General features: G+C 43.1%; 1 protein-coding gene across 1 annotated transcript in view; it reads right to left on the bottom strand.

The window, feature by feature from the left end:
* Window positions 1-17,081, bottom strand: part of ESR1 (estrogen receptor 1) — a 1,426,508-nt gene that overhangs the window by 1,010,934 nt on the left and 398,493 nt on the right. Inside the window, exon 3 of the mRNA XM_069234719.1 lies at window positions 7,516-7,632. Coding sequence (XP_069090820.1) covers window positions 7,516-7,632 — 117 coding nt within the window. The remainder of the gene's footprint in view (window positions 1-7,515; window positions 7,633-17,081) is intronic.

Genomic DNA, 17,081 nt, shown 5'->3' with positions numbered 1-17,081 from the left:
ACAATCTTAAAGATATACTATGAACCCAAGAAAAAGTCAACAAACAGCACTTTGTGCAAAACTACATGTTGTTTAAGATACAATAACGCTCATGTTAAGACCTCTATATTTGCTTTCTATTGTGGCATTTGCAAGGAAAGTACTGTTTTGACTTAAAAAAGGAAGGGTATTTACAATCTTTTGACGCATGACAGTGCTGCAAGCTTTCTTGCTGAGCTGCACTGCGTCAAGAGAAAAGGGCAGGAATGTGCCATATCTACAAGATACAGCACATTCCTGTCCTTTTCCTCTGCGCTGGCGCAGAATAGGCTGCCATGCACCAACGCAGGCACCCTTGTACCATGGTGCCAGGGTGTCTGTATTTGCGGGATGATTGTTTTTGTGCAGAAAGGGAGACATTCCTGCACAAAAACAATCATGCTAGGCATTTTCCTCTTTCTCTGTGTGATTCTGCAGCACACATAGAAAATGAAAAAAAACAGGACAAATAAAGAAGTTTCTCCTCATTGTGCCTTCCTTACGCCTCCCCTGGGAAGGCGTAGGCTTTTGATGCATTCCCAGGTTTACAAATCCTTGTAAATCTGGGAATGTGTCAAAACCCATGGGTGTTGTATGGTAAACACCCATTGCAACACCCATTGAACGCCTCTTTGACACAGAGTAAGGCAAAGCAGCGAGGTAACTCAAACATTGAACCTTACAACCAGGTCTCATCAGGCAGCACTAAATATAGGTCAAATGCTTTTCTCCACAATCATTTGGCATACATGATTATTTTGTGTCCATGGGTGAATCTTGTTTCAAACAGATTTCCTGTGCTCTCTCTGTAGGCAGTATTAAGTTTGTAAAAACGTGGTACTTAAGCAGGTATATGATCCCGGGTTGTGCTGCTGCACCCTGTGTTTGAGTCCTCAAAATGCATACCAGGTACATGCCCCTAATTACAGAAACAAAATGTGCTCTCTCTCCAGCTCAGCACACATGCGCTTGAGACAGTGCAGCAATTACATATGATGCAGTGGTCGAAACGACTTTTCTGTGTTTCACTTTATGTGGAAAATAACCTGCTTTTGGAGTGGGTTCAGAGACTCAGGCATGTCAGTGAACTTTGTGACTATATTCCCCTCAGGAGGGGGTTCCTGTGGTATCCCGGGGATCCTGTATTCCCCTTTCAAAGGTCACTATCGGGGTGCAATCCTTCTGCCACTTCATAGGTGACACATGGTATCCCGTGATGGTATTTATGTGTGTTCACCTGCATGTGCAAATAGCTTGAATGCCCAAGAAAAAAATGACCTTGTATTTATTGGGCCACACACCCATGCTGATGAAGGAATGCTGACTCTATATTGTGTAGGTGCTACATGGAGACCTGCACACTGGGTATTAGAGTATGGGTCACAATAGTTACTGCAGACACTTCTGTAATAGTTGGTGAAAAGGCAGTCAGGTCTACCTCGTCACCTCCTCAATACTGCTACTGAAGTATAACTAGACAACAAAAAACCGTTGGTAATTTGCACCTGGGTGGTTTTGTGCACAAAATCCACACAGGCCTTGAAGGACACTCTTAATTCTTCACAGAAAAGAGCTCAGTGTGAATAGCATTCAACAGGTCACCTTTGGACTGAACACATAGTCACCTTTCAACTTAGTACATCCTCCAACACATGGAAATTTTAAACTTTTAATAGGAGGTAAGAGCCCACAGACGAATCTGTTTTTAAGGTTTCTGCTCCGCTGTAATTTTATGGCAGTTATGTGTAGCTCCTGGAACTAAAGTGGTCCCAATGCCAAAGGACACTCCACCTCTTCAACAACAGCTTATTGTCCTCTGAAAACTGGGGTGAAAACTGAAAGGCTCAGTGAGAGCTCGGCAGTGATATGTCCACCTTCGAGTGACCTTCATTGGCGTCAGGATTCTCCCTTCCCCTGCATGAGGATTTTGAGAACAAGAAAATTAACAAAGTCCCAAGTTAAAAATCTTTACCAAGGTGACCTACTATGCTTACTTGACCTACACTCCATTGCCCCTGGCCTCAAATTCCACCCATTTCCTGGTCTGGCATGAACATTGACCATGAGTGGCATTTTGCTGTTTCTAGAAACTTTTCCCAATTTTATTATGTTCTTAATGTTAATGTTGTTTGATATTGATTGAACTTTGCACACATTTTTCTGAGAATATTCTGGCATCTTGTGTCATAGTTACCAGGGGATAAGAAGAGATTCACGTTCAGTTATGTCGGGACTTGACCAGATTATTATTATAAAGTAGGGAAGGATTCCCTTCTCCCACCCACCTTAATTAGTTAATTTCTAACAGCTGCAATCCATGCAGTAGTTTGGAAGAGCAGGAATGGTGGTGTCTCAACAGCTCAAGAGTTTTTCAATAATGTCTAACAGTGTGTTCTCTAGTCCCCCTCCAGGGAACTTCCTCTCCATCTCAGAGGGTTGCAAGGTGAACCCTTCAAGACCCTCGGTTTAATGGACTTGAAGTTCTTGTGTGCCAATATTTCTGCCCTGATGGCTGTTTCATCTGAGTGTTGGCTGGGTGAGTTTGGAGCCCGGCTCTACTGTGTTCTGATTTTTTTCCCAGAGCAAGTGATGTTTAAGCCGAGCCTAGGGTTCCATCTCAAAGTGGCTTCTGATTTCCATTGCTCACCGGATTTGTTCCTGCCTGTACTAAGCCTTTTTTCTTCCTTGGCTGAAAAAGTGCCACTGAATTCATTAGCTGTGCACAGGGTTCTCTCTGCAAGAGGCAAACAGAGGCAACCTCCGCTTCCTGCTAGCGAGAGCTGTTTGTCAGCTCTCGCGTGCTGGAACAGGAGTGTTTGCTTTGACTCGGCGGGAGGTAGTAAAGCTCCCGCCAAGCCATAGCAAACAGCTATGTCCCACCGGTGGGCACCCCAGGACAGAGCAGGAGCCGGCACTGAGAGCTGTTACTCCACAGGACCATTATTGGCTCCTTGAGGGGGCTACATGCCCCCATCCAACATTTGAAACTTACCTGTGGAGGTGGTGGTCTCCGGGGCCAGGGGTCCACAACAAAATCCCTTCCTTATCTTTTTTCAGCCCCAGGAAGATGGCGGTCCCCGGGGCTGTGAGAGGGTGCCCCAATGTTAATTAAATCTTTAGCCCCATGGAGGTGGTGGTCCCTGGGGCTCTGTAATTGGCACAAGGCCTCCCCCTTACAAATTATTGTTTTGCACCGAGGAGGTGGTGGTCCCCAGGGTGCGAGGGCCGCGTGGCCCCTTGCGTATTTGTGTGTGATCACCCTGGGGAGGTGGCGGTCCTTGGGTCTAATACAAGCCCTGAAAGAGGGGCCCCATGTGCCCCCTTTTTTAAAGTTCTCAATGCCCACAGGACTTGGCCACCTGGGGCAAAATAAGAGTAAAGGGCAGGAGACTACTCATTAAAAAAAAAATCTCAGAAAAATTTGCAGATCCATCTGCAGATTTTCCCTTGATTTTTCTTTAAAAAAAATGCTTTCTAGCCCTGGCGGGGTCCATGTGGGTATTTTTAGACCAAGGCTAGGGGCTCGGGTGACCCTACCATGGTTTCTTTTTTTTTTTTTTTTTGTGGGGTCCCAAGATAGCTGCCAACAGTTACTCGTTGAAGTGTTGGCAGCCAATTAGATATCAGCACTGGGAAAGTTGGATCTATGGATTATCTAGGTGCCTAGAGATCTATATTTTATCAACACTAATTACTCAAAAACTACTGAACGGATTTACACCAAAAGACAGAAAGCTTGCTTTCTGGACCAAGAGCTACCTTCCTGCCAAATGTGATGTAATTCCATTCCACCGTTTGGGCTATAGTTGTGTTAAAACTTTTGAAAAATTCAATTGACATAGAATGAGGGAAAAGTATTTTGGGACCCCCTTTTTTCTCTGCCCCACTTGACAGATCTCCTGAAACCTTTAACACAGTAGTTGAACTGACTGAAATATTAGTTTTTTAAATTTCATGAAGATTCATCAAACAGTGACAAAGTTATTGGCAAAACAAAAAAATGCTCTTCCTATGGAAAACAAATTGTCCTAACTAAAACTACCTGCACAGCGTGGGGATGGGTGTAAAGGAGGGGTTGGATGCAGGGCCTGGCTTCAGGCCAGGCTCTGCTGCCAAATCCCACTGCGCTTGGCCAAAGGCCTAGGATGTTTTAAAGTAGGGTAATTATATATTTCTTTATGTTAAAAAAAATAGAAATTCAAAGAAAAAAACCCAAAGCTTACAGGGACGTTATATTTAGATTCACATGTTACCCGCACAAAACCGTTGAAGTTCAGCAGTTATACTTATACTTCCAGTTCTCTCATGAAACTATAACTTTTGCCATTAAGTAGCTTTAGGCCATGATTTATAGTTTTTTAACATAAGTATGTCTGTTAAAAAACTTAATATATAATTAAAACTAAATTTTATTATTTTTGTAAATTGAATAGTGCAATTAAATTTAAAATAAATTGAATACCATTTTTGCTTAGTTTAAAAAGTCAAAACAATATTACAATTATATCAAAGTTGATTACAAATTAAGTAAAAATAAAAATGTAATTGAGGCTGGGTGATTTATATTCTAAAATAATAGGAAAATAGTACCTAATTTATTTAAATTAATTTGCAGTTTATTTTAGAAGGTAGTGTGTTTTATCTGTTTCTTTAAGTATTCTTTGGTCAATATCATAAACTTTATTACCTTTTCTGATAGCTTCTTACATGCAAGTCTCCGTCCCAGTGGCAGAGATCTTTACACACAGGTGAATAGTTAGTAATAGTAATTTTGTATTCAAAGATTCTGAGTAGGAGTCTCCACCTCCTCATTTGAGGGTATTGAGACTCTTACATCTACACCTTGGTGGGAACCTCCACTCAGAAAATGTGAATAGCAAAAAAGTGAACAATTACAGCTTGGTGTAGCAGTCAATCTACACATGAGTATTTTACAGGCAGACTTACACAATTGACAGTAAAAAGCAGAAGACATTTTCAGAAGTGTGTTGCTGTGTTCATAATAATAACAATAGCAGTTGCTACATGTTTAAATTTTCATGAAATTAAAATAAAATTACGAGATATATGTTTTTTTTGTTTCCTTGATGTATGTGGGTGACTGTTGATGGTAGCAAAGTTGCAAGGTTCCTTTCTTATGACTTGCATTTCACTGATCAGCAATTGGCAGTTGGGATTTAAGTGATAAGATTTGTCATAATACTACTGATGTAAGGATAAAGTACACACAAAACGCAATATGATGCAATACTCTTAGCATGAGCCCTTTCGATAAAACATCTATGGTGAACTACCTCTTATGGAAAAGATGCAGGATTTTTCTTCTTTTCTTAGCATTGGTTAAACAACCTAAACAGATAATGGAATTGGAAGACCTAAGGCCTGATTTAGAGCTCGACGGACGGGTTAGTCAGTCTAAATGGTGACGGATGTCCCATTCGCCAAAATCTAAATCCCATAGGAGAGAATGGGATTTAGATGTCGGCGGATGGGATATCTGTCACCGTTGTAACAGAGCAACCGTTCCACCAAGTTCTAAATCAGGCCCTTAGTAAATTTAAAGTAGAACTCAGGCAAATGGCTGTGGTACCCTATCCTTAAGCTGAGCTGATTTACAGATGGTTGACTGCCACTGTAAAATACACTTCTAAATCTACTACAGAAAAGAATGGTAATGATTATAAAGGTCAAATAAAAAAATATCAAAGGAGTGCATTCACTTTAAGACAGGTAAAAGCCAGTGATGAATTAATTAATTATTGAAAACAATTGACGAGATAGGTAAGGGTGAAAACTACATATGAAGAGACATAAAAAGATCACTTAAATTTTATGTTTAGGATCTATTTGCAGCTCTTCTTGCCAATATGAACTGTTGGTTGTTTTTAAAAGAGACGACTTTGGAATGTAGAGAGAAAATACACAGTAAGTCAGTTTCGGGTGAATGACATCAGTGTTACTGTTAGTAAAGTTTCCGTGATAAGAGGGAACTACTACAATAAAGGGGTGTAAAGAAACAAATGTATATAACCGCATGACATAAAGAAATGAGTGGGTGCGGCATTCGAACTGATAAACACTAGTGCTTCTCAACTACTTAAAAGGACATCTAATGTAAAAAATGAACAAAAATATATCTGAGAAAAGAATGTACTGATATCTAACAAAATGTAAGGTGCATGGCCTCCAGATTCGTATTAGAATCACAAATTGAACACACTAAGGGAATGGAAAAGGTTCTGTGAAGAATTTTGGATAATCTGACATGCAGGGAGAAGGAGGTTAACTAATCACGACAACATGCAGCTTGTTTATAATAACAGTGCAAATAAAATGTAATCTCTGGAAAGTAGCTCATTTATTGAATAATACAGGAACCTTTTGGAGAAATTACTGCATAAAATTACAGGGAGCCACTAGAATGATACAGAATAGAACGCGAAATAAGAGTTGGTGCATTCCGCTGGACTCTACAAACAAGTGGGCTAAGAGTTGTGCTCCCGTGGGTCCAATAAAAGCACTCTGAGGGATGACCCAAATCCTAGAGACATCAGTTCGCTTACTCTGTGTATGTATGAATGTACGTTTTATGTATATATGTGGTATTTCTATAGAGTAACCCAGGCAAAGGTTAGTGGAGCTATGTACAGGGTCAAAGAAAATACATAACTTTGTCACTTTTTTGCAATCAATGTAACAACATAAGGCAACATAAGGCAATAGATGACAACTATGGAGTTCATCTCAAAAAGACTGGGCTCAGTAGAATAATAAGACTGATATGAAGTTGTTTCACAAAATCACAAAAGTCATCAGCTGGCTAATTATCTGTAGGAACTCCTCTGTCACCGCTAGTTCAACTGCACAAATGTACTAAAAATATAGGTACCACAGAAGAAATACAGAAATACATGAGGTCTGGATGGCAACACTAAAAAGTATGTTCACAATTACAAAAAAATATTTTAGTAATCCAGCCTCTTTCATGTCAGGTTTATATCAGCTTGCTGTATGCAAATGAATTATATTCTGTTTAAATGCAATACCAAGGAGAATAAATAGCTATAGTGAATGTCCTGTTATTGTTTAACCCACATTCAGTTCCATCTTTAAAAGCTTACATAATCTATTCACATGGCCAAAGATATGTTAGCATGAGAAAGCCTTGTGCAACTCACACTGAATAGCAGTTCGGAGCCTAACATCCATATTACCCATCAAGGACACTTTGGTCATCTATGGCTGTCCTGACCGTAGTTCCAAGGGTCTGGATGCTGAGAAAGGGCGTGGAGGGGTTGTTCCTTTTCTTTCCTGGCAGTTAAGGCATGGAATCAGTTAAACTCTTGAACTACTGACCCGGGACCTGAACTGTCATTTTAACCGAAACTGACTATATTGTGGTGCACCAGGACACCCCTTGGAGTACCTGTGCACTCCATAAAACAGCCTCATTTGTTCACTCAGTCAAATCCATCTTGGCTAGTTCCCATTACTTACCACCTTTCATCATTCCCACTTCGTAGCACTTGCGAAGTCGACAGGCCTGGCAGCTCTTCCTCCTATTCTTATCTATGGTACACTGATTGGTTGCCGGACACATGTAGTCATTGTGCCCTATAGCGGAAAAAAACACAGGAACATTATTAATAAATGAATCTGATGGTGTGAGGAATTTTAGAGATAATTTAAGACATTTCTCCAAATGTGGATGCCAATGTGACAAGAGTGTATTTATATTAATAGTAAACAATTCATGGAAAGGTAGTTTGCAGTAGAAAGCGATAGTCTAAATTCATTAGAACACATCTTGAGCACTGTATTGACACGCAGACAATACATTTGGAAAAGCATAGTATAACATACAAAATCTACTAAAATACAGTCTCATTAATCTAAACAAAATATATTGTTGCCTTTCGCCAAGGGTCATGTTTATAAATTGATAAATTAATTGTCAAACAGGAAATGCATCATAACCCCTTCGCTGCCAAGCCTTTTCCCCCTCCTGTGCCGAGCCTTTTTTTGGCTATTTGGGGCAGTTCACGCTTAGGCCCTCATAACATTTTGTTCACAAAAGCTACCCACGCCAAATTTGCGTTCTTTTTTTCCAACATCCTAGGGATTCTAGAGGTACCCAGACTTTGTGGGTTCCCTTGAAGGAGACCAAGAAATTAGCCAAAATACAGTGAAAATTTAGTTTTTTTCAAAAAAATGGCAAAAAGGGCTGCAGAAGGCAGCTCGGGTTTTTTTCCCTGAAAATGGCATCAACAAAGGGTTTGCGGTGGCAAGATCACCATCTTCCCAGCTTTTAGGAACAGGCAGACTTGAATTGGAAAACCCAATTTTTCAATACAATTTTGACATTTTACTGGGACATACCGCATTTTTACTATTTTTTGTGCTTTCAGCCTCCTTCCAGTTAGTGACCATAATGGGTGAGAAACCAGTTCTGGATCCCAGAAAGCTAAACATTTCTGAAAAGTAGACAAAATTCTGAATTCAGCAATGGGTCATTTGTGTACATCCTACAAGTGTTTCCTACAGAAAATAACAGCTGAAATAAAAAAAAAAATGAAATTGAGGTGAAAAAAACAGCCATTTTTCTTCACGTTTTACTCTGTAACTTTTTCCTGCGATTTTTTAAAGCAATATACCGTTAAGTCAGCTGGACTCTTCTGGTTGTGGAGATATATAGGGCTTGTAGGTTCATCAAGAACTCTAGGTACCCAGAGCCAATAAATGAGCTGCACCTTGCAATGGGTTTTTATTCTATACCGGGTATACAGCAATTCATTTGCTGAAATATAAAAAGTGAAAAATAGGTATCAAGAAAGCCTTTGTATTTCCAAAATGGCCACAAGATAAGGTGTAGAGAAGCAGTGGTTATTTGCACATCTCTGAATTCCGGGGTGCCCATACTAGCATGTGAATTACAGGGCATTTCTCAAGTAGACGTCTTTTTTACACACTGCCTTACATTTGAAGGAAAAAATGTAGAGAAAGACAAGGGGCAATAACGCTTGTTTTGCTATTCTCTGTTCCCCCAAGTCTCCCGATAAAAATGGTACCTCACTTGTGTGGGTAGGCCTAGCGCCCACGAAAGGAAATGGCTCAAAACACAACGTGGACACATCACATTTTTTCACAGAAAACAGAGGTGTTTTTTGCAAAGTGCCTACCTGTGGATTTTGGCCTCTAGCTCAGCCGGCACCTGGGGAAACCTAGCAAACCAGCGCATTTTTGAAAACTAGACACCTAGGGGAATCCAAGATGGGGTGACTTGTGGGGCTCTGACCAGGTGCTGTTACCCAGAATCCTTTGCAAACCTCAAATTTGACAAAAAAACACTTTTTCCTCTCATTTTGGTGACAGAAAGTTCTGGAATCTAAGAGGAGCCACAAATTTCCTTCCACCCAGCGTTCCCCCAAGTCTCCCGATAAAAATTGTACCTCACTGGTGTGGGTAGGCCTAGCGCCCATGAAAGGAAATGGCCCAAAACACAACGTGGACACATCACATTTTTTCACAGAAAGCAGAGGTGTTTTTTACAAAGTGCCTACCTGTGGATTTTGGCCTCTAGCTCAGCCGGCACCTGGGGAAACCTAGCAAACCAGCGCATTTTTTAAAACTAGACACCTAGGGGAATCCAAGATGGGGTGACTTGTGGGGCTCTGACCAGGTTCTGTTACCCAGAATCCTTTGCAAACCTCAAAAGTTGACAAAAAAACACTTTTTCCTCTCATTTTGGTGACAGAAAGTTCTGGAATCTGAGAGGGGCCACAAATTTCCTTCCACCCAGCGTTCCCCCAAGTCTCCCGATAAAAATTGTACCTCACTGGTGTGGGTAGGCCTAGTGCCCATGAAAGGAAATGGCCCAAAACACAACGTGGACACATCACATTTTTTCACAGAAAACAGAGGTGTTTTTTACAAAGTGCCTACCTGTGGATTTTGGCCTCTAGCTCAGCCGGCACCTGGGGAAATCTAGCAAACCAGCCCATTTTTTAAAACTAGACACCTAGGGGAATCCAAGATGGGGTGACTTGTGGGGCTCTGACCAGGTTCTGTTACCCAGAATCCTTTGCAAACCTCAAAAGTTGACCAAAAAAACACTTTTTCCTCTCATTTCGGTGACAGAAAGTTCTGGAATCTGAGAGGAGCCACAAATTTCCTTGCACCCAGCGTTCCCCCAAGTCTCCCAATAAAAATGGTACCTCACTGGTGTGGGTAGGCCTAGCGCCCACGAAAGGAAATGGCCCAAAACACAACGTGGACACATCACATTTTTTCACAGAAAACAGAGGTGTTTTTTACAAAGTGCCTACCTGTGGATTTTGGCCTCTAGCTCAGCCGGCACATGGGGAAACCTACCAAACCAGTGCATTTTTTAAAACTAGACACCTAGGGGAATCCAAGATGGGGTGACTTGTGGGGCTCTGACCAGGTTCTGTTACCCAGAATCCTTTGCAAACCTCAAAATTTGGCCAAAAAAACACTTTTTCCTCTCATTTCGGTGACAGAAAGTTCTGGAATCTGAGAGGAGCCACACATTTCCTTCCATCCAGCGTTCCCCCAAGTCTCCTGATAAAAATGGTACCTCACTTGTGTGGGTAGGCCTAGCGCCTACGAAAGGAAATGGCCCAAAACACAACGTGGACACATCACATTTTTTCACAGAAAACAGAGGTGTTTTTTGCAAAGTGCCTACCTGTGGATTTTGGCCTCTAGCTCAGCCGGCCCCAGGGGGGGCAGAAATGGCCGGAAAAAAAATGGCCCCCCTAATCCCCCCGGGGAGCGACCCTTGACTACGGGGTCTCTCCCCCTGCGTGACATTGGCGCAAAAAAAAAGATCTCCGGTGCCTAATTGTTTCTGCCCCCCTTGGGGGCAGATTGACCTAAAATCGGCCGATATGCCCCCAAGGGGGGCAGAAATGGTCTAAATACAATTTGCCCCCCAGGGGAGCGACCCTTGCCTAAGGGGTCGCTCCCATCTGTAAAACAACAACAGAAAAAAAAATCCCTGGTGCCTAGTGGTTTCTGCCCCCCAGGGGGGGCAGAAATGGCTTAAAATAAATTTGCCCCCCAGGGGAATGACCCTTGCCTAAGGGATCGCTCCCCTTGCGTGAAATTCACGAAAAAAAAAAACTCCCTGGTGTCTAGTGGTTTCTGTCCCCCTTGGGGGCAGATTGGCCTCATAAAAATAGGCCAATCTGCCCCCAAGGGGGGGCATGTCAAAATTACAGCTCCCTATATAAGACACCTCCTTGAATGCACAGCGTGTTGCAAAATGAATATGACATACACCAGAATTAATGTACTATGTGTCAAAATAAATATGATACCTGGCAGAGTGAATCTGACTTGAACCAAAACAAATATGAAACCAGGCAAAGTGAATATGCTACTTAGTGATTATTATGAATAACTCACACTCAGAATTGAATAAGAGATATACTGAAATATATATCAATCATACTGAAATAAATATGTCCCTCACTGTAAATAATAAAGCAATCACTGAAACACATACAATATTTGTAAAAAAGAATGCAACATTTCTTGAAATGACTGACATATGCCAAGAGGAATATGACACACATTGGAATGAATATGACAGCTTGAAATGAATATAAGGTACTGAAATAAAAATGGATTATTCTGAAAGGAATATAATGTGCAATGAACATTACATTTATAAAAAAAATGAATATGATTTGCATTGAAAGTAATATGACACACATTGGCATGATTATGATATGCGTTGCAAATGGTATGAGTCATGTTAAAATCAATATCATGCGTTAATATGAATGAGACATCTATTAAAAGGAATATGACACATGCTAAGATGAATATGACAAGAAATGAATATGAGCCCTTTTGAAATTAATTCAACATGCCTTAAACTGAATATGACCAATGCTGACTTTAAAATGAAACTTGTCAAAATGAATGTTTTGCTTTGAAATCAATATGATACACATCGACATGAATATTGCATACATTGAAATGAATTCAACCTATGTTGAATTGGATATGACTCATGTTAAAATTATAATGTCAGGTGTTAAGATGAATATGACATCCACTGACACGAATATACCATTCATTTAAAGCAATATGACACATGTTAAGATTTCTATGAACGATTTTCAAATGAATTTGACATCTGATGAAGTTGATATGACCCCTATCAAAATTAGTATGACATTCATTAAAATTAATATGACACTTTTTACAATGGATATGAAACTATATGAGATAAATATAGCATGCTTTGAAATGAATAAAGCACATATCGAAATGAACATAAGCCATGTGTAAATTAAAAGGCTCACTGTTTAAATATGGCTTGCCTTGAATCGATGTTGATTTGCTTTAAAATTAACAATACATATTGAAATAAATATTACATATTCTGAAAGGATATGATATGAACACAAATTAATTAACTAAAATAAATATATGTTTTTGGCTATGTGCTACATTTAGGTGGTCATTTTGACCTCGGCGGTCTTTTGAGAAGACCGCCGGGGGACCGCTGTGCTCAAGACCGCCAGTGGTGGCGGTTTTCCGCTCGGCGTAGTATGACTGCTGGCAGCTCTCTGTCCTTTTCCGGATGGAGAGCCGCCAGCAGCCATACTGGCGGGCGGCGGGGAAGTGGAGGTTGCTCCACCTCCACTGCCACGTCAACAGAACACCGCCCACCGAATCACGTCCTGTGATTCGGCGTGGCGGTGTTCTGTTGATGGTGTGGTGGCGGTGGAGCAGCCCCCATGGATCCCGTCCCCTCCCGGAGGATCAACGGACCAGGTAAGTTGATCGTCTGTTAGGGGAGGGGGGGGGGTGTTGTGTGCGTGCATGGGGGTGTGCGTGTGAGTATGCAGTGGAGGTGTGTTAGTGCGTGTAGGCTTGCGGGGGTGTTGTGTGTTTGGGAATGAGTGCGTGTATGTCTGTAGGTATGTCTGTATGGATGTGTGCGTGTATGTTTGTATGTGGATGTGCGTGTCTGACTGTGTGTGTGGCTGTTGGCATGAATGTCGGTGTGTGTGCGTGTATGCGTGTCGGGTGTGAATGAGTGATGTGATGTTGGGGGTAGGGGTGGGGAGTGGGGTCCTGCCACCTTTTGGGGGGTGGCAGGGGTGGTGGGGGGGTGTAGGGGAGGGAGTCGGGGTGGGGGTGGGCAGTGGGGGAGACCCCTATCAGTGCCAGGGAAGGAATTCCCTGGCACTGATAGTGCTTACCGCCATGGATTTCATGGCGGTTCCAAACCGCATGAAATCCATGGCGGTCAGCCGGGTCCAAATACCGTCGGCGGTATAGTGACGACCACCGGGCTGGAGACCCCTGGTATTGGGGGTCCAATCCCATGCATCCTGTGGGCTCCACCATGGACCCCCAGTACTGCCAAACCAGCTCTCTGAGGCTTGCACCGCAGCTACACCTGCTGCCACCTCACAGACAGGGGTTCTGCCCTCCTGGGGTCTGAGAAGCCCAGTCCCAGGAAGGCAGAACAAAGCATTTCCTTTGGGAGGAATGTGTTACGCCCTCTCCCTTTGGAAATAGGTGTTACAGGCTTGGGGGGGGTAGCCTCCCAGAGCCTCTGGAAATGCTTTACAGGGCACAGATGGTGCCCTCCTTCCATAAGCCAGTCTACACCGGTTCAGGGACCCCCTGTCCCTGCTCCGGCGCAAAACTGGACAAAGGGAAGGGGAGTAGGGGAGTGACCACTCCCCTGTCCATCACCACTCCAGGGGTAGTGCCCGGAGCTCCTGCATTGTGTCCCTGGCGTTAACCATCTTGTTTTCCAAGGTGTGGGGACACTCTGGAGATCTCTGAGTGGCCAGTGCCAAGAGGTGACATCAGAGACCCCTCCTGATAGGTGCATACCTGGGTAGGTAGCCAATCCTCCTCTCAGGGCTATTTAGGGTCTCTCCTGTGGGTTCCTCTTCAGATTTGGCTTGCAAGTTTCCACCAGGAATCCTCTGCAACTCCTGCTTCACCCTCTGACCTCGGATCAACCGCAGACTGCTCCAGGAACCGCTGCAACTGCAACAAAGTATCCAGAAAGGCTACTGCGACTCTGCAACTTCAGCTCCAGCCAGCAACTGCAACAGTTTCCATGGTGTGCACACTCTGGAGACTCCCTGTCTTCACCCTGCACCAGAAGGACCGAAGAAATCTCCCTTGGAGTGACAGAGTCACTTCCCTGATCCAGCAGGCACCTTCCAAGATGATGACTGGTTCTCTGGGACTCCTCTCCTGATAATGAGCGTGCTCCTTGGAACACGGGTGGTGGACCCCTTTGACACAGACTGTCCTAAGGTCCAGCTGTCCAAATTTGGAGGAGGTAAGAGCTTGCCTTCCCTGTTTGCGACAGCACCCCTCTGCACCACATCATCTTCACCTCCTGAGGCCTCTGTGCACTATTTGCAAGAATCCTTCATGCACAGCCTGGCCCAGATCCCCAGCACTCTATCCTGTGACGTTCAACTCGCTGAGTTGTTCTCTGGCAGCGTGGGACCTTCTTTTGTAGTGCTGCAGCATCCGGAATTTGCACCTTCTTTGTCCCCGTGTCCTGGGACCTCTGTGGGTGCTGCCTGATCATCTGTGGGTTCCCTCCAGTGTTGGGCGCCCCCTCTGCCTCCTCAGTCCAAGTTGAGGCCCCCAGTTCCCTCCTGGGTCCAGGCAGCGCCATTTTGACACAATACGTGACATTGCTTGAACCAAGGCTTGTTGGACTAATCCAGTGCAACAACTCACCTACATCCAACATCTGCATGTGGGACATCCTTTGCATCATGCAGGAACCCACAGCCATCTTCTTTGGTGCTCTTCTGCAGACTTCTTCCAACCGGAGAATCCTCTTTTGCACCATCTTCCAGGTTGGCAGGGGCTCCTGTCCATCCTGGAATCTTCTGCGACTTCTGGACTTGGTCTCCTCTCTTTACAGGTCTTCAGGTCCAGGAATCCACCATTTGTTGCTTGCACTCTTGCTTGGTTCTTGCAATAACTCTATTCACAACTTTTAGTGTGTCCTGAGGAAACTTGCAGTACTTTACTCCTACTTTCCTGGGCTCTGGGGTAGGGTATTTTACCAACCTTTGTGGTTTTCTTACACTCCCAGCGCCCCTCTACACACTACACTTGCCTAGGGGGGAATTTGTGATTCGCATTCCACTTTCTTAATATATGGTTTGTGTTGCCCCAAGGCCTATTTCTTCCTATTACATTTTATGGTATTTTCTATTGTTTGCACTATCCTATGACTATTTACTTACCTGATTTTGGTGTCTAGTGTATATATTGTGTATAATACTTACCTTCAGAAGGAGTATTGCCTCTAAGATAATTTTGGCCTTGTGTCACTAAAATAAAGTACCTTTATTTTTGGTAACACTGAGTATTGTCTTTTATTGTGTATAAGTACGGTGTAACTATAAGTGGTATTGCAGGAGCTTTACATGTCTCCTAGTTCAGCCTAAGCTGCTCTGCTACAGCTACCTCTATCACCCTAAGCTGCTAGAACACTACTACGTTTCACTAATAAGGGATGACTAGACCTGGTATGTAAGTACCTAAGGTACCCACTACAAGCTAGGCCAGCCTCCTACAACAGCTCACAACCCACAGCCCCACACACCTCAGTCACCATACCCCCAGACACCGCCACAACACCCACAGACACATCCACCACATTTGCTGTTGTTTTTCAATATCTGACTTTGTGGGAAGTGTTGGTCGCCCAAGGCAAGGGTAGATGTTCATTGTATGGATATGTGGGTGTTGATCCAATTGGGGTGTCATTGCATTGTGTTATGCTTGCTAGGGTAAGTATTTCATCTTGTTTTGGCCAATGTCAGCATGTATGGTGTAGATTTGTCCCCTGATATAGACTGTACTTTCGTCTCATGTGCGGGAGCTAGAGTTTTGTTTGTCCACACATGGACGTTGTTAAATTGTGGTAGCTTCCTTTGGATTTGACTGACCATGTGTCCACTTTGATGTGTGTACCTTACAGCTACTTCATCTAGATGTCTGGACCATGCTGTTGCCGTTGTATGTGCTTTTTTGACTTGCGCTTACACATTTGGCAGTTAAGCATATCACTTGGCTCAAATATTGTTCGTCCCTGAGATACATGAAGGGTCAGTTCCTAAGCAAATGCTGTTTTAGGGGCATGTGCAAAGTGAAATGTGTCCATGAATGCTCCTGATGTCGCCATCACTATTATGCAGGTATCTTTTGAATTGTGAGCTTTGGATATGTGTTTCACAACCTATTGTGCATCCCATTGACCTGCCATTGTGTTGCAATATGGGAGCTGTGTGGGTCCATCGATGAGCAGCACCTGCAGGACGTGTGTGTGATGGGCTCCATGGCGACACAGGTCATGTAACACTGTCTGCAGGTGAGTTGCTTCCTTTATGCTTTCCGTTTCCACCTACTGGGGTGTTGTGGTTGGACTGCCACGGTCATGCTGGGGGTAGGCAACATCATAATGTTTCCATCCGAAACAATGGCTCCGTCGGCCTTTTTGGCCTGCCTCGCCGCCGCAGTGGTATGCGCTTCCTGGTTGTGCTGGCTGGACTGCGGCAGTCTTTCCCTATGGGGCTGCCAGCATCATAATACTGTGGTCTGACTGCCAAGCAGATGGCGGTCACACCGCCGCCACGGTATTGCACAAACCGCCAAACTCGTAATGCAACCCTTTGAGAATACGTAACATTGATTTGAATATGTAATATTAATTTGAAAGCAAATCAACATAAGTTCAGAGCAAGCCATATTCATTTAAACAGCAGTCATATTCATTTAAACGTGGCTTGTGTTCATTTCAATATTTGCCTAATTCATTTCAAAGCATGTTACATTTATCTCACAGCTTCATTTTCATTTCAAAAAGTGTGATATTCATGTTACAGAATGTCATATTACTTTTGATGTGGGCCATATTAATTTCACCAGGTGTCATATTCATTTCAAAGTGGCTCATATTCATCTTAACATGTGTCATATTCCTTTCTATGAATGTAATTCATTTCAATGGATGTCATATTCAC

Source organism: Pleurodeles waltl, chromosome 5 (assembly GCF_031143425.1).
Source record: "Pleurodeles waltl isolate 20211129_DDA chromosome 5, aPleWal1.hap1.20221129, whole genome shotgun sequence".
Lineage (NCBI taxonomy): Eukaryota > Metazoa > Chordata > Amphibia > Caudata > Salamandridae > Pleurodeles > Pleurodeles waltl.
The sequence above is the reverse complement of the archived record's forward strand: the minus strand, read 5'-3'. Positions and strand labels throughout refer to the sequence as shown.